Genomic DNA, 21,466 nt, shown 5'->3' with positions numbered 1-21,466 from the left:
GCAAGATTTTCAGAAGTGGCCTGACCTTGTTTTCTTCCTACAGCTGATAATGACTTGGCCAAAGTCACCAGCTGGCTTTGTGCCTAAGGCAGGACTGGAACTCACAACCTTCTGGCTTCTAGCCTAATGACTTAACCATCACACCAAACTGGCTCTTTTTCATGCCTTTGCAACCTGAAAAATTGAACCCTCCTGTTTTGGGTGAACTTAAAAGCAAGATGGCAAATCTTCCACAGTATAAGTATGTGTAGTTTCTCATGCCATTGGGCACGAACAGTCTTCTTAAGTTCTTCATAAATCAATGCTTCAGACTATATTTCTGTACCTAAATTTTAAAATGAAAGATTAAAAACTCATCTAAAAATCAGTTCTGAACATAGTAAGGGGTTCAGGGAGCTGAAATCGCTCCGAGCATCTCACTGTTGCAAACTACATCTGTGGCCACCAATTTTGCATCCAAGCCTTTTAACTGTCTGTCATTAAAACGCCACTTTTTGTTTAGAAGAAAAAAAAAATAGACTGATTCAATAAGTATAGACAGCGTACATCTGATTAGAGGACATCAGTTTAATGCCTTATTAAAGCTAACGAGACGTCCCACAATTCAACTGTAATGTTTTGCAATATCTTATGACTCAATTCTTTCCTCAACGTGTACACGAGAATCAGGATATTTAACCGACGATAAGCATATCTTCACTAGCGAATTCATGCGGTGGGACCTCCAGATTGAGTGGAGCTGGGCCTTTACGTATTCTGCCAGATGCATCATAATGGGACCCATGGCAGGGGCAGTAATAACCTCCAAAATCCCCAGCATCTGCAATTGGTACACAGCCAAGATGGGTGCATATGCCTAGCACTACCAACCACTCCGGTTTCTTCACCCTATCCACATCTTGCTCTGGGTCTCTTAGTTCACTCAAAGGTACTTTAGCCACTTGATCAATCTCTGCCTGGGTTCTGTGACGCACAAACAGGGGTTTTCCCCTCCACTGGAAAACCATATTCCTGCCTTCTGGAATATCGGACAGCTTGATCTCAATCTTAGCCAGCGCCAATACATCAGCAGCAGGATTCATGCTGGAGACGAACATAACGACAGCTTTCTTGGCGAAGTACGCAGAGAGCAAATAGGTTGCCCCATTGAAAAAGTAGGTGAAGGTTTTTCTCTCTGCGCTGCTATCTTGGGAGGATTTTGTGCTATCTTGTAAACTGTCGCGACGGTGGTAAGAGAAATCTGGCACAGCCATGTCATTATGGACATAACGAACACTGGCAGGAGCTGCAAGAAAGAGAAAGCATAGTTATGGGGCTGTTCTTGTAATAGAATGTGTTGCATTACAGACATTGTATTAGAAAATAGTAACTTTGAAGAAAACCTGCTCTAATACCCCAACATAAAAATGTAATTCCTCCCCAAAAATATACATTTTATACAAAAACTGAATTGGCCCATGGAGGTTTGAATTATTGCCAGGATTCCCTTCCTTTCTATTTGCAATTGCATATAAAATGCATTATTCCCTCTGGGAAGCCTATCAAATGACATGTATTTCACATCTACTTCACATATCAATGAAAGCCAGAAACTTCTGAGACTATTGTGTTTTTTTCTGAAGAAATCCGTAATATTTGAAAGTGATCCATCAGTCCCATTGTTGTAGATTCTGTATGTAACTACAGCTATTTATTAATTTAAGTCATATCCAGCCACAATTACAAGCCATGCATGTCCCATTTATGGGCTGTAACACGGCCCCACAAGACTGTAAACCTTTAACGTTATGTGATTTATATACATTCACTATATTATATATTTTATATGCAGCTGAAGACTATTCCTTTTTAATTAACATGGCCCAGGCAAGACTAAAGGTTGGACACTGGTGCTATAAAAGGATTTATAAGCTAAAATCAGCACTTTAAACTGCACCTGGAAGCCAATGGGAAGTCAAGACAGGGGCCCACAAAATAGATGTATGATGTTCTTAAAATAGTTTATATGAAATTTAACCAAAGTTGGAATGCATTTCAAAGTGGAAGAACTACTTTGTGGTACCACTTGTGTGCATTTTGTGGAAAACTCCATGGATATTTATGGCCTATTGTAAAACCTAGCTAAACAAATGTTTTTCAAATTTATACTGAAATGGAAAAGCAAGTTGCATATCCACTGCCATCTATAGCTTCCCTGAAACTTATGGACATTAGAGAATTATTAGGTTTAGTACTTCTGGGAAAATCATGTTTCATTTTCTACAAATTTTACACTAGAAAGCTTTATGAGCCAAATGGACAAAGCGCTGTTTTAAAATGTTTGATACAGTTTGTCAACTTAATTTCCATAAGAATAAAATATCTCAAGTTTCTCCAATACCGTTAAGTAGTGGACCTAAAATATCTGATTAGACAAAAATCAAAATCAATAAAATGCTTCTTAATGAATTTGACAAATCTAGAGCTGTACTGAAAATGTTTTAAGTGTAAACAGTTGATACTCATAGTTCAATGTTATTATTTAAAATGTGAAAACACTCAAGTCTTTCAACTGTTTTGCATGCAGAAAAAACATGAATTTTATATATTGAGCCTCCCCATTTATATACCTCACATATACACCTGAGTACAACTTATGTAGCTTGACTATTAATGTACTTATTCCATCATTAACTTTATGAAGCAATGTTTATTATTAAAGAAACATTTTTGCTTACAAGTAGAACCAAACAGCAATTGTAGAATTGCAACATTAATGTTACTGTTATGGTCCTTTGAATCAATCCTGCAATTTTCTTAAAACACTTTGGAAATAATTTGCCAGTTAAGCATCTCTTTCTTGCCTCCAGAAATTGTGAATGTTCCAACACTGGAAGTTTTGAAGAAGAGATTGGACAACCATTTGTCTGAAATGGTATAGGGTTTCTTGCCTGAGCAGGAGGTTGGACTAGAAGACCTCCAAGGTCCCTTCCAACTCTGTTATTCTATTACCTAATATGGGAGGGAGAGACATTTAAGAGACTTCATGTCTAAGGAAGAATTAGAACTTAGTGTTTATGAATTATAATTGGGAATTAATTTTCAAAAGCTAAACATAAGCCCAATATCCAGTTAAGTATACAGGTAGTCCTCAAACAATTCATTTGGTGACTGTTCAAGGTTATGACACTGAAAAAATGACTTACGACCATTTTTCATATTTATGACCATTGCAGCATTCACATGGTCATGTAATCAAAATTCAGATGCTTGGAAGCCAGCTTGATTTAACAACCATGTTACTAACTTAACAAGTGCAGTGATTAAACAATTGTGGTGAGGAAAGTCATAAAATGGGACAATGGGACTTAACAAATTTCTCAGTTAGCAACAGAAATTTGGGGCTCAATAGTGGTCATAAGTCAAGGACTACCTGTATTTCCAACAAATGCTGTTGGTCTTACATCTGTAACTTTATTATCTATATTTGCTACACCTTTAACCTAAGGATGAAAAAAATGGAAAGGCAAATAATTTTACAAGCCAATCTTATAATTGTAGAAGTGAGATTTTTGTGCTGGAAAAGTAGTGAATTAGAAGCACCTTTGCAAAATAAACTGGGGAAGAAATAGCAGACTGAACCAATGACCACAGCAGAATGAACAACTAGTTGTAAGCAGAACGGCTCTTTGGTAATGCCTCTCCAGATGAGGAAGGGACTTAAGATCACCCAAAAGTGCACTACACAACTGCTCCTTGTGAGGCGACGGCAACATAGCAGTCTTGCAGCTCTGGGAGATGAGAAAAGACCCATCTTGCCCAAACTATGATTGGTGCCTTTGAAATATCACTAAAGCATATTTACATTTTACCTTAACTTATATTTATTTATACGCTGGGAATATTAGAAGTACCCAGTTTACGCAATTGCAACATGACATCAAAACGGTTTTATACCTTAGTATCCATCCAGTTTATGAACTGAAGTGTTATCTATGATTCTATAATTAGTCTCATCTTTTTCTCTACACTAAAAGACAGGCAACAATAGCATAGGAGACGTTTTAACAAAAAAGTTCTACCGGTTAAGCATAATTTCCACTTAGAGAGGGACAATGTTGACAACTCTTACAATGGCTAAGACCAAGAAGAATAAAACATGTAAGGAAAAGAAATTTTATAACGAAGAATTCCTTCTTTTATGGCATATCCAGACTCCAGACTGGGGCAGAATTGACAACATTGTTAAAAAAGCCACAGTACTAACTTTGAAGGACCAAGGAATATTTACTCCAATAGTGAGATGGGCAGCATATAAATTAATTAAATAAATGTTTACGACCAGAAACCAGCCTTTTCAAAACACTTCCCAAAGGGTTGTTGAAGCAGGAATCATCCCTGGATTTTTTTTAAAAGAAATGGTTCCTTTGGATGCATTTTAAAGAGAAAGGAAGGAAGGAAGGGGAAGGAAGGAAGGAAAAAAGAGAAGGAAGAAAGGAAAGAGAAAGAAAAAGGAAGAAAAAAAGATAAGAAAGGAAAGAGATAGAAAGGAAGGAAAGAGAAAGGAAGAAAAAAGATAAGAAAGGAAAGAGAGATAGAAAGGAAGGAAAAAAGAGAAGGAAGGAAAGAAAAAGAGAAAGGAAGGAAGGAAAAAAGAGAAGGAAGAAAGGAAAGAGAAAGGAAAAAAGGAAGAAAGAAGGAAGAGAAAGGAAGGAAAAAAAGAAGGAAGGAAGGAAAGAAAAAGAGAAAGGAAGGAAGGAAAAAAGAGAAGGAAGAAAGGAAAGAGAAAGGAAAAAAGGAAGAAAGAAGGAAGAGAAAGGAAGGAAAAAAAAGAAGGAAGGAAGGAAAGAAAAAGAGAAAGGAAGGAAGGAAAAAAGAGAAGGAAGAAAGGAAAGAGAAAGAAAAAGGAAGAAAAAAGATAAGAAAGGAAAGAGATAGAAAGGAAGGAAAGAGAAAGGAAGAAAAAAGATAAGAAAGGAAAGAGAGATAGAAAGGAAGGAAAAAAGAGAAGGAAGTAAAGAAAAAGAGAAAGGAAGGAAGGAAAAAAGATAAGGAAGAAAGTAAAGAGAAAGGAAAAAAGGAAGAAAGAAGAGAAAGGAAGGAAAAAAAAGAAGGAAGGAAGGAAAGAAAAAGAGAAAGGAAGGAAGGAAAAAAGAGAAGGAAGAAAGGAAAGAGAGGAAGAAAGGAAAGAGAGAAGGAAGAGAAAGGAGACTATGACACCCTGTGACTACAACTCCCAGCATCCCCAGCGGTCGGTTGTTCCTGGCAGTCGCCCTCCTGCCGTGTTCGAGAGACCCCCATGGGGGTGCGGCGCCAGCGACCCCCCACCCCACCCGCCGCAGACCCTTCCCCGCCCTCCCGCACCGTTGAGGGAAGCAGTGACGACCAGGCCTCCCCGGCTCGCCTGGCCCATCAGCGACTCCCGGCACAGCAGAGGCCGCCTCGAATCCAAGGACAGGATCTTCGTGGGGCCCGGCGGGACCTCCAGCACCAGAGGCTTCCGCGGAGCCGGCACGATGTGCGCGGCGGCCGCCAGGTAAGGCGCCAACGGGCCGCAACGGGCGGACAGCGACAACATGGCGGCGTTCAGCTTCTCCTCCTCACGGCGGTCACCTTCCGCGACCGCCGGACGCAAGCGACGCACGCCGAGCGGTGACGCAGGACGCGCGCCGGCAGAGAAGCCACGCCCACCGCTCTTCTCTTTGGAGAGACGAGATTGGGGCGGGATCGGGGAGGAATCGAGGGGGCGGAGCTAACATCACTTTCGGGCGGCATGGGAAGTGCGCCTGCGCGCGGGACTTGCCGCTAATTGGCCGGCTTTAGTTACTGAACTGGGAATAAAACTACCTTTTTAAAATAGTTTTGGTTCCTAATTTTGGTTAGACATTTTTTACGTAGGTAATTACGAGATAATATAAAATCTTGCCTGAAATAGGTAAAATGTCTTTTACAAGTCTCAACAATAATTTAAAACAATGACATATTGATAACAGCAATTGAAAAGGAATAAATGTTTGGTAGCAAATGCTGGTTACATTGATATTTTGTGTAAATATTTAATTTATATTTTATGTATGTTTTCCTCTTGCACACGAGAAGATCTGTACGTTTGATTCGCGATAGACGATCAGTTTTAATTTGATTGTATTTATGATACTGTATTCTGCAGCCCGTTTTATGCATATGTGTCAAAAGTTAGGAGATGCAAGCCTGCTAAGCGAAAGATACTTTATTCATGGTGGTTAAGAGTATATCTCCATAGCAGTGGTGGGTTTCATTTTTTTTTGGAACATACTCTGTGGGTGTGGCCTCCTTTGTGGGAGTGGCTTGCCGGCCATGTGACCTGGTGGGAGTGGCTTGCCAGCCATGTGTTCTCTCTCTCTCTCTCTCTCTCTCTCTCTCTCTCTCTCTCTCTCTCTCTCTCTCCTTTTGTGTCTCTGTCCCTTTTTTCTTTCATCTCTCTCTGTCACTTTTTCTTTCTTTCTTTCTTTCTTTCTTTCTTTCTTTCTTTCTTTCTTTCTTTCTTTCTTCCTTTCTTTCTCTTTCTCTCTCTCTCTGTGACAGTCTCTCTCTCTCTGTGTGTGTGTGTGTGTGTGTGTCAGTGGTGGGTTTCAAAAAATTTTTGGAACCTCTTCTGTAGGTGTGGCCTGCTTTCCGGGTCCACTGGTGGAACCTCTTCTAACCGGTTCGGTAGATTTGATGAACCGGTTCCACCGAATAGGTGCGAACTGGTAGGAACCCACCTCTGCTCCATAGGCATGTATGATATGATCATCCGGGAGGCAGGGAGTTCTGTGCTAGAGGTTTCCCAGCATTTCCAAATTCTACATTTCACAAGCCATGCAAACTGCAACTAAAATGAATGTAAACATTTGGAGAGAGAGAGAGAGAGAAGAAAAAAAAACTCTCCCATGATATATCATCTGTGAATCCTATACAGGTAGTCCTCAACATATAGCCATTCATTTAGTGACTTTTTGAAATTACAAAGGCACTGAAAAAGTCAACTTACGGATATCCGCTCCTCGCACTTACGACTTCCTCATGTCACATGGTCAAAATTTGGATACTTGGCCGCTGGTTGCTCTTTCCAACAGTTGCTGCATCCTGGGGTGAATGTGATTGTCATTTGCAATTTTCCCAGCTGGCTTCCAACAATCAAGGACAATAGAGGAAGCCAGATTTGTTTAATGACCGCATGATTCACTTAAGAACAGCAGTGATTCACTTAACAACCATTGCAGAAAAGGTGATAAAATTGGGAGCAATTTATTTAACAACCCCTTCTTTAGCAACAGAAATTCTGGCTTCAATTGTGGTTATTTGTGAAGGACTACCTGTAACTCTTGCATTGATTATTCATAATTTTTATATAGCGGCTTCAATCTTATCCGAAAAACTTGCAAAATGGAGTTTGCAGCCAAAGAACGGACTACTTTTCTCTTGGTTTCCTATATTGTTGACCTTTTCCCACAAGTATTCGTCTTCTTCAAAGCAACAGTAATATAAAAAACAACCGTAATCTGTCTCCCCATATGATTCCTCTAACTCTTAAGGAGCTGCTTTTGAATAAAAGAAAAGGTCAAGGATAATCCTCCCAAGTTTTCATTCGAGAAAAAGTTGTAAATCATAGATTGGACTTGTTCAAAACAATCTGGTTCCCAATTGGCTTATCCTTCACCATCCATGTGTTAAATCCAAACTTGACAACTTTAAGAGTGTAAAGGCTTTCAACTTTAACACTAGGTAATTTTGGGGAACTTTTAAGACTGAAGAATTCTGGGAATTGAAGTCAACAAGTCTTAAAATTGCCAAGTTTGGAGATTCCTGCATTAAATTATTGGATGGACTACCAATGAGTCAGTGCTCTGTATGATGAGATAGGAAACCAGAGCCTGCTCTTTATTCTGCTGAGTTGTTGGTTAATACAAATGTGCATTTACAATCCCAGCTTATTGGCTTGATTGGATTGGAGAATTAACACATGGCATTTTTGTTGTTCAGGTCGCTGACCAACACTTCACAACCCCATGGACTTAGCACATAGCACAACATCCCCCCCTGTTCTCCACTGTCTTTCAAAGTCTGTTTATCATGTCAATAATGCCATCAAACCATCTCATCATCTGCTGTCCCCTTCTCCTTTTGCCATCCGTCTTTCCTAATATCAGGGTCTTTTCCAATGAGTCTTCAGTTCTCATTATTTGGCCAAAGAATTTGTGCTTCAGATTCAACATCTGTCCTTCCAAAGGGCAGCCAAGATTGATTCCCTTTAGAATTGACTAATTTGATCTCCTTTCAATCTCAAAGGGTCTTCTTCAGCACCACAATTTGAAAGCATCAATTCTTTGATGCTCAGCTGTTACGTGTGTGTTTGTGTGTGTGTGTGTGTGTGTGTGTGTGTGTGTGTGTTGCATTTGTGCTGATAAATAAATAAAGGGAGACTAATATAGATCTATTTCAAGCTATTTAGCTCTCATCAGCTAGCCATATCCTTACTGGGATTTGAACCTGGGCTGTTTTTACATGTTAGGCAGTTGTATTAGCCTCTAAGCCACAAGCTCTCCTCCCTTATCAGCTGAGCCAAGGAAATAAGTAAATGTTATGTCAAAGCACCTGGTATGCCCAAATATGGGAGGGAGCTTACTGCTTCCCTTTTTGCCTTTCAGCTCCACCCTATCTATCTATCTATCTATCTATCTATCTATCTATCTATCTATCTATCTATCTATCTATCATCTATCTATCTATCTATCTTCTATCTATCTATCATCTATCTATCTATCTTCTATCTATCTATCTATGTATCATCTGTCTGTCTGTCTGTCTATCTGTCTATCTGTCTATCTATCTATCTCCAGTGGTTTGGCCCAGTTTGGGAGAACCACTTGTTAAATTGCTGGCTGGCTGTTCCCCTTCCTGCCCAACCACTTCCTGGAGTCCCCACGTGCCCCATTTTTGCTCCCAGGAGTGTGCAGGGAGGCCTACTAGACACAAAATGAGGTGCAGGTGGGTGCCACCCCCATGGCCTGATTTTGCTCCCGGGGGTGGTGGTGGTGCAGGAGGCTGTCACATGCTCTGCCCATGCTCACTATGGCCAGAAGGTCACAATAGGGGATACCATTATCCCAAGACACTGCAACCGTCATAAATATGAGTCAGTTGCTAAGCGTCTGAATTTTGATCACGTGATCACAGGGATGCTGCAATGGTGTGAAAAATGGTCATAATCGGCTTTTTTCAATACCGTTGTATCTTTGAATAGTCATTAAATGAATTATAGTAAGTCGAAGGTGACCTGGGTTAATTAGATTTTATGGTGGCCATTCAATAAGAGTTCTGCTGCTTGTAGAATACGGCTAACTCTCATTGCTAAAAATCGTTGGATGCTTCAAGGAACCATCCACCCCATTTTCCTTTAAAGATTGTTCCGTGTGTGCTTTTGATAAATAATATTTCCTGCCAGTGCCAATGGCTCATCAAGATAATGCGAGTCAAGACACCAACTTGGATGATAGATAGATATCACGGATATTACTGAAGGTTAGTACTATGGGTTTCATTGGGGAAAAAGAAATGAGATATCACGTAAAAGAGCTTGACAGATGCTTAAAAAATGGCACAGGGCATCTTCATTTTCAAATGCTACAGCATGATACATGGCAAAGCTATTTCTAGAAAAAGAAAAAAAAAAAAGCCTGCATGCTTCTATTTTCCATTAAATTCTGATGTATAAAGATGCAGGGTTTTGTTTTTGTTTTTGTTTTACAGATCTACAGTGGTTGTCAAATGTTGGGTAACACTTTCAGACCGCAAGCGGTTAATTCCAAAATCCCATCTCACTTCTGATTAGTAAGACTCGTCAAGAAGAAACACAAAGGAGAACCCCAAATTCGGACAAATCTTGTAGTTTCAAATGAGAAAGTATTCCACCCAAAATTATTGCTGTGAGATAGGTGACCTTATCAATTATTTAAAGAAAGAAATAAACAAGGAGAGAAAGGTGGATGGATGGATGGATGGATGGATGGATGGTTGGTTGGAGGGATGGAGGGATGAGTGTTTGGACAGAGGGAGGGAGGGGGGGATAGTTTTGGTTGGTTGGAGGGAGGGATGGATGGAGGTATGGCTGGATGGATGCATAGATACATGGAGGGATGGATGGTTGGAGGGAGGGAGGGAGGAATGGCTGGATGGATGTGTGCATGTATGGATGCATGGAGGGAGGGAGGAATGGCTGGATGGATGCATAGATGCATGGAGGGAGGGAGGGAGGGAGGGAGGAATGGCTGGATGCATGGAGAGATGGAGGGATAGATGGTTGGATGGATGGAGGAATGGCTGGATGGGTGCATAGATGCATGGAAGGATGGATGGTTGGATGGAGGGAGGGAGGAATGGCTGGATGGATGCGTGCATGGATGGATGCAGGGAGGGAGGGAGGGAGGAATGGCTGGATGGATGCATAGGTGCATGGAGGGATGGATGGTTGGATGGAGGGGGGGAGGAATGGCTGGATGGATGTATAGATGCATGGAGGGAGGGAGGGAGGGAGGAATGGCTGGATGCATGGAGAGATGGAGGGATAGATGGTTGGATGGATGGAGGAATGGCTGGATGGGTGCATAGATGCATGGAAGGATGGATGGTTGGATGGAGGGAGGGAGGAATGGCTGGATGGATGCGTGCATGGATGGATGCAGGGAGGGAGGGAGGGAGGAATGGCTGGATGGATGCATAGGTGCATGGAGGGATGGATGGTTGGATGGAGGGGGGGAGGAATGGCTGGATGGATGCGTGCATGGATGGATGCAGGGAGGGAGGGAGGGAGGAATGGCTGGATGGATGTGTGCATGCATGGATGCATGGAGGGAGGGAGGAAGGGATGGAATGTGTACCTTTCTACTGATAATACAATCCCCTTTTCACATTGTGCAACAGCTCTGTATTCTTACACTTTTATTGTCTGTTAATGGTTTTGGCATATCCTAGAAGTAAACCTAGCCTTAAGTTCACCAGTTTTTTCCCCACAATCTTCTCTATGTTCCTTTGCTTTTAATAATGGCTTACAATGCTGAGATAAACAATTGTTGTGAGCCAAGGACTACACAGCATTTTTCTGGTATGTTGTTTGCACGCACCCCAAAAATGAGAAGAATCGTAGTCATTATAAAAATGATGAAAAAAGTATCCTATATTAGGAAACGTATTATTATAATAAAAAAAAAGATGGTTCCGTAGTCAAAAATTGGGTTGCAAATTACTTCGCTTTTGGGCTGATCTTATTTTCAAGGGGTCCTTGGTGCTCTCTGAGCTTGCTTGTTTTCTTGCAGACGTTTCATTACCATAACTAGGTGACATCATCAGTGCTAGTGCTAGGACGGTGCTAGTACCGATGATGTTACCTAATTGAGTAATGAAATGTCTGCAAGAAAACAAGCAAGCTCAGAGAGCACCAAGGACCCCTCATTTCAACCCTGAGCGACAAATGTTCTCTTCTTTTCAAGCTTTGAAAATCTCCTCCCTCTCCATCCACATCCTTCCTGATTTCCACCCAAAGTTTTACTTTTGATACTTCCCTTTGCAGTTGTCAACAATTAACACAGGTTAGAATTTAACACATTGATATCTTCATTAGTCTAGGGCTTTCCAGTGCAATAGTCTATGATAATTAAATAATATATACCCCTTGGAGCTGGCCATGGTGCTAATGAACAAATTACTTGGTACACAGGTATGCAGAATATAACATTAATCAATACCCTTGTCTAGAAGCTTCAACTTAGAAATACAGCAATAAAACGTAAATGAAATGTAGTGGGATTTGGTGGTTTTAATTAAATGGAATGATTAATTGATCATTCAAATTGTATTGATTTACAGCTTTTTTTTTTCAAAAAAAAAATTCCCTGCAATCTAATTTGTCTAATACAGGCTCGGATAAGTAACGATTTGTACTTTGAATGTTAACACACACAAACACACACAGAGAGAGACACACACACAGAGACACACACAAGTGCAGAACATTTCAGCTTCCTAGTAACAATTAGAGCTTTGAAGCAGGTTCGACAGAAACGTACAAGGAGCATCCAGTCTACCGTTTTATGATATTGCATAAAAATAAAGCAACTTGCTGTACTAGCTGTATTCTTTTGTGTATTTCATTGTTATCACGGTGCATTGTTACCGATTCCAACGCACGGCTGAAATGAGAAACACCTGGCATTTATACAACAGCTAATAAAACACCCACTTTTACAAGGGAGGATGAAAATATGAAAATATCTCATACTTTTTCTGCCAGAATTGCTCCATCCTCTAGAATTCACCCCTCCGGAGAGCTGGCAAACTCAGTGGATTAGGTAAAGGTATGCACAAATGATTTCAAGTAGTCCTCGGTTTACAACAGTTTTCATTTAGTGACCGTTCAAAGTTACAACGGCCCCCGGGGAAGCAAAAGTAGCTTATGAGCGTTTTTCCCACTTATGACCTTCTGGGCGTCCCCATGGTCAAGCGATCCAAATTTAGATGCTTGGCAAATGACGCATATTTATGACGGTCGCAGTAATCCCCTCTTGTGACTTTCTGACAAGCCAAGTCAACGAGGAAGCCGGGTTTGCTTCACAACCGTGTTGCTAACTTATAAGCCGGAAGGATTCACTTAACAACTCTGGCAAGCAAAGTCGTAAAATAGGGCAAAACTCATTTCATAAACGTCACACTTAGCTAGAGAAGTGTTGGTCTCAATTGTGGCCGAAAGGTGAGGACGACTTGTGTTTCCTTTAGCTGTGGATCATCGGGAGGTTTTGTCATGCCCTCTTTAGAACCCGAATCTGCAGAGGAAGAGGAGCTGGGGCCGAGGGAGATCGAGGGGGCGGCTTCGTTGGCTTTGGAGGAATGCGGGGACCAGCAGGCCGAGGCAGCCTAAGGCCCCTCAGGATTGGGACAGCTTGTTTGCAGGGAGGACCAGGGGCAAGATGGCCAAGAGACGGCAAGCAGTGGACATGAGGAGTGACGGAGCTCAGGCAATGAGCAAGGGCCACCCCCTCCTGATCCCTGAACACGGAGAGTGGAGAGAAGGCCGGAACAGCACAGGCTGACATGACAACTCAGGAGGAGAGAAACCCACCCCTCTTCACAAGGCATATCTGGGGACTGAGATTTAAGGAGATGCTGTGGGGAGGGGCGTTTGTCGGGAGCAAACACTGAATTTGTAGAGTTTTGTATGCCGTTGCAGGAGTGCTTGCTTCTTCCTTTTTCATGGACTCATTGCTTCTTCCTTGCTTTGTGGACTTATTTCCCTGTTCCTTTGATTTGCTGGACTGTGTGTGTGTGTGTGCGTGTGCGTGCGTGATCATGCTTGTTTTGACTGGGGCTTCCCAAGAGCATGAAGCAAACTCTTTGTCCCTTTTATTAATTGACTGTGAATTTTGCTCATTCACATCCAGCAAAGACTTTCGAGGGAGGATTTACAGTCACAGACCTCATCTGGCTTGGAGAGCTGTCAGGCCGATATCTGTAAAACTTGGCAAGGAATCTTGGAGAGTCATGAGCCAATTAAGTGAACTAATTATCTCCTGCAAACTCCACAACCCCTTTCGCTCCCCTTTTATTTCCTCTGGGAGGGACCATTCATTGTCCCCCTGTGGCCTTACTCCCAAATCAACCCCTGTCCTTTAGCTGTTTCCTTCTCTGACAACTCTGCGCATGCACACACTGGGAACAGGCTCCAGCTGTTCATCTGCCTCACTCATGTCTGCCTCTGAAGGCAGGTAATAACTGGCATACGACTCTGGCCCCCTCTCTGCCTCTGACACAGAGCCCTCATCAGAGCCTTCTCCTGACTCCAGGACTGGCCATCTTCCTCCCCAACTCCCTCACCAGAGGTGGGTTCCTACCAGTTCTCACCTATTCAGTAGAACCGGTTTGTCAAATCTACTGAACCGGTTAGAAGAGGTTCCACCAGTGGACCCGGAAAGCAGGCCACACCTACAGAAGAGGTTCCAAAAATTTTGAAACCCATCACTGGTCCTTGGATATGATTATTCTACACTATCATGCTCCTATTTATAAAACTCAGTGCCTCTGTGAAAGGTAAGGATGACTACTGCATTTGTGGTGCAATCAGAACATTGCCTGTGTTGAAGTTGTTTGAACGCAAACCAAAGATGCCTTTTAAAAAAACAAGTTGACATCATATTCTTATGCATGCCAGTGCTGTGTGTGAGGTAATTTAAGGTGGTTCTGACAAGTGTCGTCGGCATCTTCATATCCGGTCACATGGGCAGCAAGCCACTCCCATCCGGTCACATGGGTGGCAAGCCACTCCCACAAAGGAGGCCACACCCACAGAGTAGGTTCGAACAATTTTTGAAATCCACCACTGCTCCTCACTGTCCCTATCTGCTGTCAGCTCCACTGGCGGGCCACAACAGTGCTTTGCTCTGGGACTTGCCAAGAACGTGGGAGCATTTCAGGGGACATTTGGAGCATTAAAGGGGAGTTTGAACTCTTAGCTGGCTGTGTGACCTTCGTGCCTTGTCCCAAGTCATCACAGGTTTCTACTATCCTGTCTTCCGCAACTTCTACATTGGTGGCAAACTGCTACCCTTCTGCCTCAGCCGAGCCGAGGTGGTGCAGTGGTTAAATGCAGCACTGCAGGCTACTTCAGCTGACTGCACTTCTGCAGTTCGGCTGTTCAAATCTCACCGGCTCAGGGTTGACTCAGCCTTCCATCCTTCCGAGGTGGGTAAACTGAGGACCCGGATTGTTGTTGGGGGCAATATGCTGACTCTGTAAACCGCTTAGAGAGGGCTGAAAGCCCTATGAAGCGGTATATAAGTCTAACTGCTATTGCTATTGCTATTGCCTTTGCAGTGGTGGATGCAATGGGGGAGATTCTTTTCTTCTGCTATCCTAACCTTAAAGATTTCCATTGACCCAGCCTGCATCCTACAACACAGAGGGGGAGAGTCGATGGAGTCATTATAGAGGAGGTTTTGAAGAGTGAATTACCGGAGTGTGCATTAAAAAGAGAAGGAAATGGAGTGTCCACAGAGCCAGGCCAAAGGTCTTACTGAGTCCTTTGCGAGCATTGCCAAGGAGACAAAAAGAATTGAGACTGCAGTAGGGCAAATGAAAGACCTTATCATTTTTTTTTTTAAAAAAAAAAGAAAAACCCAGAACACTAACAAAAACTCTCCAACTTAGCAACAGCCAGAGGCTAGATAATTGCCTCCAGCAGCTTCCAAGAGTGCTTAAGCAGGAAAACACCGAAGACTAAATAAAGTTGCCCTGAGCAGCATCAAACACGGTGAATGTCAGTCGAAGAGACAGCAGGAGGACAGAATAGCCTTCTTTGAAATGCAAAAAAAAACCCCTTCCTACCTTTTGTAAAAAAATAAAAAAAAAGGCTGTTCGGGTTCCTACATTCAACATCAACTTATCTTAAGGCTGTTTTGCTTAGGCGATGCCTCTTATCCGGTGGCTCAAGGGCTAAGATGCTGAGTTTGTCGATCAGAAAGGTCGGCATATCGGCGGTTCGAATCCCTAGCACCAGTGGTGGGTTTCAAAAATTGTCCGAACCTACTCTGTGGGTGTGGCCTCCTTTGTGGGAGTGGCTTGCTGTCCATGTGACTCGATGGGAGTGGCTTGCCGCCCATGTGACCGGATATGAAGATGCTGATGACACTTGTCAGAACCACCTTAAATTACCTCACACACAGCACTGGCATGCATAAGAATATGATGTAAACCTGTTTTTTAAAAGGCATCTTTGGTTTGCGTTAAAACAACTTCAACACACGCAATGTTCTGATTGCACCACAAACGCAGTAGTCATCCTTACCTTTCACAGAGGCACTGAGTTTTATAAATAGGAGCATGATAGTGTAGAATAATCATATCCAAAGACCAGTGGTGGGTTTCAAAAAATTTTGGAACCTCTTCTGTAGGTGTGGCCTGCTTTCTGGGTCCACTGGTGGAACCTCTTCTAACCGGTTCGGTAGATTTGACGAACCGGTTCTACCGAATGGGTGCGAACTGGTAGGAACACACCTCTGCCTAGCACCAAGTAACAGAGTGAGCTCCTGTTACTTATCCCACCAGCTTCTGGGCAGGGGTCACATGAGAAACTGGGCTTCTTGTGGAGAGCTGAGCCAATAGGGCTGGGAAGACGCATAAGCACTCACACCTGTGCATACCTAAACTGGAAAAAAAATAGCAGTTGCCTTCAAAATAAAAGCAGTGCAGTTGTATTGCATGAATGATGCACACTTATTTACATTTTATTTCTAATTTCTAATGGATAGGGACAGACAAAGGGCTGGATGTGGCCCAGGGGGGCATAAAATGCCGAGGTTTGGTATTATTTGTTCTATCTCACAATCATTGAAGCTCAAAAGCAATTCCAATAAAAGTTCTAAAAAAAATCTCAGCATATTGGAATAAAAAAACAAATATTTTTACAGCACAAAACCTACCTCTTTCTTTGCACAAGTTTTCCCCAGGAGCCCGGAGTTTAGAAGTCTAGAATTGTCCGACTTTTTAATTTAATTTAATGTCTTATTGGCCAAAGTTTTAATCAGAGCAATCACCTGTAACTTTTTCTGAGCAAGAAAATAAAAGCAAGGCATTAGCTCCATTTGTAACCTTAAATAATAAATTCAATTAAGTCATGTGTACTGGCAAACTGCCTACAGACCCGAAGAAGCAATTAAAAATAAATCAATCACCTCTAACAAAAATAACAATAATTTGCAGAAGCTGTTGTTTCCACAGCTTGAGACAGAGGCAAGATATGGGAGCAAAATTAATGCAATAAACACTTATCTTCATTACGTTAAAAAAAAAAAGACTGGAAAATATTTTCATAGCTCATAAATGTGAAAGAAAACAGAAATCACGATTTGAGAGGTGGGATGAAAAAATAGAAAAGAAACTTCAACTTTGTCGTACTATTTTGAACAGGGATATCACAATTTCTTTCTTTCCCGGAATGTCTTCTGAGGATGTTTGTCATGCTTTCATTGTAGCTTCAGGAAATCCAAAAAATTAGGGGAGGCATAGAACAACATGTATATTGCAGAAAACACTCGGACAGTTATTTCCTGTGAAATGTTCTTGAATGTTATCAGAGGTGGGTTGTTCCTGGTTCAGCCCGGTTTGGTCGAACCGGTAGTGGTGGCGATGAGAGGCTCCACCCATCCGCCCGGACGCTTCTGCGTATGTGCACGAATGAACCGGTAGTAAAACCGGTACAAACCCACCACTGGATGTTACATACATAGAAACATAGAACTGTTGTTTGGGGGGAAGTGTAAAATTAATTACACACTCATAGGAGAAGGAGTGAAGGAACCAAAGGTGGAGTCAAAAGAGATATCAGCCTAGACTTCAGAGAGCCATAAGCAGACAAATTCCAACCATCCTTGAATTCTGTTGACCCTTATCTACAGGGGTGGGCTTCAAAGATTTTAGCAAGGGGTTCTCTGCCTGGTTGCTGGGTAGGTGTGGCCATGGTGGGCATCGCCTAGTTGGCCTCCTGCACCACATTGAGGGGGGTTGCCCTCCCTGGGCCCTGGAGGCTTTCCTCGAGCCTCCAGGAGGGCGGAAATTGCCTCTCCAGGCTACTGAGGCTCTCTGAAAGCCTGAAACAGGCCTGTTTCTAACTTTCCTAAACTTCCAGTATGTCCATTTTTCACCCTCCCTGAGCCTCCACGCGTACCCTGCACTTATCTGCATCCAAAATGGGCTGCATGGGGACTCCTGGGAGGGGAGAGGCAAGGTGGCCATGAGTGGGATTTGGGGGTTCACCGAACTGCACAGAATCTTACCTAGAGGTTCTCCCGAACCCCTGTGAACCCCCAGCAGCCCACCTCTACAATCTAACTCCAAACAGATGCTAATTGTTAGCTGAATAGATTCCTGTGCATTAGCATGATTAAATGCCAAAGGCGCATAGAACGCCTTTACCTTTCCACCAAAGGTGGTCCCTATTTTTCTACTTGCATTTTTACATGCTTTCGAAATGCTAGGTTGGCAGAAGCTGGGACAACTAATGGGAGCTCACTCTGTTACACGGTGCTAGGGATTCGAACCTCCAAATTGCCAACCTTTCTGATCAACAAGCTCAGTGTCTTAGGCACTGAGCCCTCATGTCCCGAAGGTAGAATAGCTCTGTGTCAGCGTTCCAAGTATCATGTAGAATTAAATCAGAGTCCAAGGCAAAACGATCCTTAAAGTTCCAATTTAATAAAGCAAACATCTTAGCACATCCGTGTTAATCCCAATTCTGGAAATGACATCAGAATTCCACCCAGTTAAAAGTTCATGATCTTGTCCGCACATCCACAATCCATCACATTGTCCAATCTTCTTCTTCCACACTGGCATCCACACCCAGCTGCTTCTGGTCAGGTGTAAAAATGCGGAGACAAAAGATGACCTTGGCTTCTAGAAAAGAATGAAAACAATGCATTCCACAATCCTACTCCTGTCTATTTCCCCCTCCCATCAACTATACTAATGAAACAGCATAATGAAATAAGAGAAAGTGTGGCGGGCCAAAATTCTAAAAGGAATATAATTGCAGGCCTGACACTCTGCTTTACAATTTGGTGCAGATTAAGTGCAAGCCCATAAAGAGAGGTATACTCCTACTTTCCACTTAATATTGTGCCAAAGTCTATTTTCCTTGCTTGGAAATTCCGGGCGTTGCAGTCTTAACATATCTGGAAGACGCCAAGGTGGAAAATATACTGTAGAAAGATTGCTCTGCTCAAAATAATGCTTTGAACAATTTGGCCAAGGTATCTTTCCTGCTAATTAATGGATGGATTAACTGCAAAACTGATACTATACAGCTGGTAATTACACATCTTTAATATTTATTTTAAAATCTTATATTCTTCCCACCCTCCATCTCCCAGGTGGGGGTGGGGTAGGAGAAGAGGGAAATCGCGGTGGATGTGGCTTCATTTATAAAACCGCTTCATGCCTATGGATCAATCAATCCCCTAAATGTAACTATAATGAGTTCCTTTTAACAGGAAGGAGCTCATTAATTACAATACCATTTGGAAAAAAAAATTAAAACCCAACCATGAAAAAAAAAGGGCCCCTGCAGATTCTCCTCTTCCGTCTGCCCATGGGGTGAATGTTTCTAATTAGAGCAAAAATAAAATGAATTGGCACATTGTCTCCTTCCTTGGCTTGTCCTGGCAAACCTGCGTTAAGCCATGATACTGTATAAGTGGGCTGCCTCTACTTACTTTCCTGGGGTTGATCATCCCAAATGAAGGATGAAATTATCAGACCTAATCATGTTCTGTATCATCGAGGAGCGTTTCACATAATTGGAAGCTGCGCCATCCAAGAAAATATTTCCTACATATAATGAAACCCTATGATTTATTGTCAGCCTACAACAGAGTGAAATAATGAATAATGTGTCATTCGGTAAGGAACTCTGGGTTATATCAGCGGAGAAGGAAGAAAGCATAATATAATCTGCTAGTAGTTTAGCTCCTCTTCCATCTGCACCTTGTTTTATCTGTGTACGTTAGATCCACCTTCCACACCAGAGGTGGGTTCCTACCAGTTCGCACCTATTCGGTAGAACCGGTTCGTCAAATCTACCGAACCGGTTAGAAGAGGTTCCGCCAGTGGACCCGGAAAGCAGGCCACACCTACAGAAGAGGTTCCAAAAAATTTTGAAACCCACCACACACATACACACACACAGACTCATACAGAGAAAGAAAGGAAGAAATAAAGAAATAAAAAATGAAAGAAAAAGTGAGAGAGAGATGAAAGAAAAAAAGGAAAAAGGGACAGAGAGACAAAAGGAAGGAGAGAGAGAGGGGAGGGGGAGAGAGAGAGAGAGAAAAAAAACATGGCTGGCAAGCCACTCCCACCAGGTCACATGGCCGGCAAGCCACTCCCACAAAGGAGGCCACACCCACAGAATAGGTTCAAAAAAATTTTGAAACCCACCACTGTTCCACACCATCCAAATATCCCAATAGTATTGGTCAAAACTATCTGTTGATTGACAGGGGGAGATGGAAGGAAGATATGAATGTTCCATGACTAGTAAGTGTTTGTTCTTCCATTGTTCAATAACATTTTTTTTTCTTTTCTGTTGTGCTTCTGTCTTTCTCCTTGATGGACTCCTCATACTGCTTATCAAATGCCCCTATAACCAATAAAGAAGAATATTTGTAGCTCAGGGTTGAAATGAGAGGTCCTTGGTGATTTTTGAGCTGGGTTGTTTTCTTGCAGATTGTTGGCCTGCCAGCGGGCAGCAGATTCAAAGAGTGAGGAGGTTGGGGAGGAACCTGGGCCAGTCGTGGAGTCTGGGGGAGGCTCTGATGAGGGCTCTGTGTCGGAGGCAGAGAGGGGGCCAGAGCTGTATGCCAGTTATCAGCTGCCTTCAGAGTCAGACATCAGTGAGGCAGACAAACAGCTGGAGCCTGTTCCCAGTGTGTGCATGTGCAGAGTTGCCAGACGAAGGGAACAGCTAAAGAACAGGGTTGACTTGGGAGTAAGGCAGTGGTGGGATTCAGTCAGTTTCACACCTATTCGGGAGAACCGGTTGGTAACTTTCTAAGCAGTTCAGAAAACCGGTTGTTGGAAGAAATCTTTTGTTTTTTCCCACTTTACAGGGCTAATCCTGTAAGGAAGACAGGAAGAAACATTCTGGTGTTGTTTCTAGCCTAATCTTTATTGCCCTGCTTACAGAAACTGCCTCTCCAGTTAACCCTTATTACCATTGTAACAACTAAGGCGAAGTGCCCATTGACCTGAGTGACATTGACTTGGCCACACCCACATGATCACATGACCACCAAGCCCCACCTACCCAGGCGGTCTACTTGAGAGACCGTCTGCTGCCAATTACCTCCGAAAGACCCATTAGATCACACAGATTAGGCCTCCTCCGGGTTCCGTCTACTAGCCAATGTCATCTGGCCACGACCCGGGGGAGGGCCTTCTCTGTGGCGGCTCTGGCCCTTTGGAACGAGCTCCCCGCAGAGTTTCGGACCCTCACCTCTCTCCAAGCCTTCCGAAAAGCCGTTAAAACCTGGCTGTGTCGGCAGGCCTGGGGTCGATGAGTTCCCTTCCCCTCTCGAAACGTGTGGCTGTTGGTCGTTTTATATGCCCTGTACTTTTTGTGTAGTTTTTGTGTTTCCCTTCCCCTCCTTGGGTTTTGTGCGCCGCCCTGAGTCCCGCTGGGAATAGGGCAGCATATAAATAAAATGAAACTATAAAAAACTAAACTAAACTATAAACTGGTCATTAGGACAGAGAACTGGTTGGTAAATTATTTGAATCTCACCACTGGAGTAAGGTCACAGGTGGATTATGAATGGCCTCTCCCAGAGGAAATCAAAGAGGAGCAAAAGGGTTCATGACTCTCGGAGTCTCCTTGTCAGGTTTTGCAGATATCGGCCTATCAGCTCTCCCAGCCAGATGACTGTAA

The 21,466-nt window shown here is 42.8% G+C and overlaps 1 protein-coding gene across 1 annotated transcript; it reads right to left on the bottom strand.

Annotated features, from left to right (window-relative positions):
• Positions 1 to 547: 547 nt before the first annotated feature.
• LOC116518020 (cytochrome b-c1 complex subunit Rieske, mitochondrial) lies at positions 548 to 5,627 on the bottom strand. Its single transcript, XM_032231235.1, has 2 exons — positions 5,344 to 5,627; positions 548 to 1,285 (listed from the first exon to the last, which is right to left on the bottom strand). The coding sequence occupies exons 1-2, from the start codon at positions 5,555 to 5,557 to the stop codon at positions 675 to 677; spliced, it is 825 nt and encodes a 274-aa protein (XP_032087126.1). The 5' UTR covers positions 5,558 to 5,627; the 3' UTR covers positions 548 to 674.
• Between the last annotated feature and the right edge of the window lie 15,839 nt (positions 5,628 to 21,466).

Source organism: Thamnophis elegans, chromosome 14, assembly GCF_009769535.1.
Source record: "Thamnophis elegans isolate rThaEle1 chromosome 14, rThaEle1.pri, whole genome shotgun sequence".
Classification (NCBI taxonomy): domain Eukaryota; kingdom Metazoa; phylum Chordata; class Lepidosauria; order Squamata; family Colubridae; genus Thamnophis; species Thamnophis elegans.
Note: the sequence above shows the minus strand (reverse complement) of the source record. Positions and strands in the feature narration are given on the sequence as shown.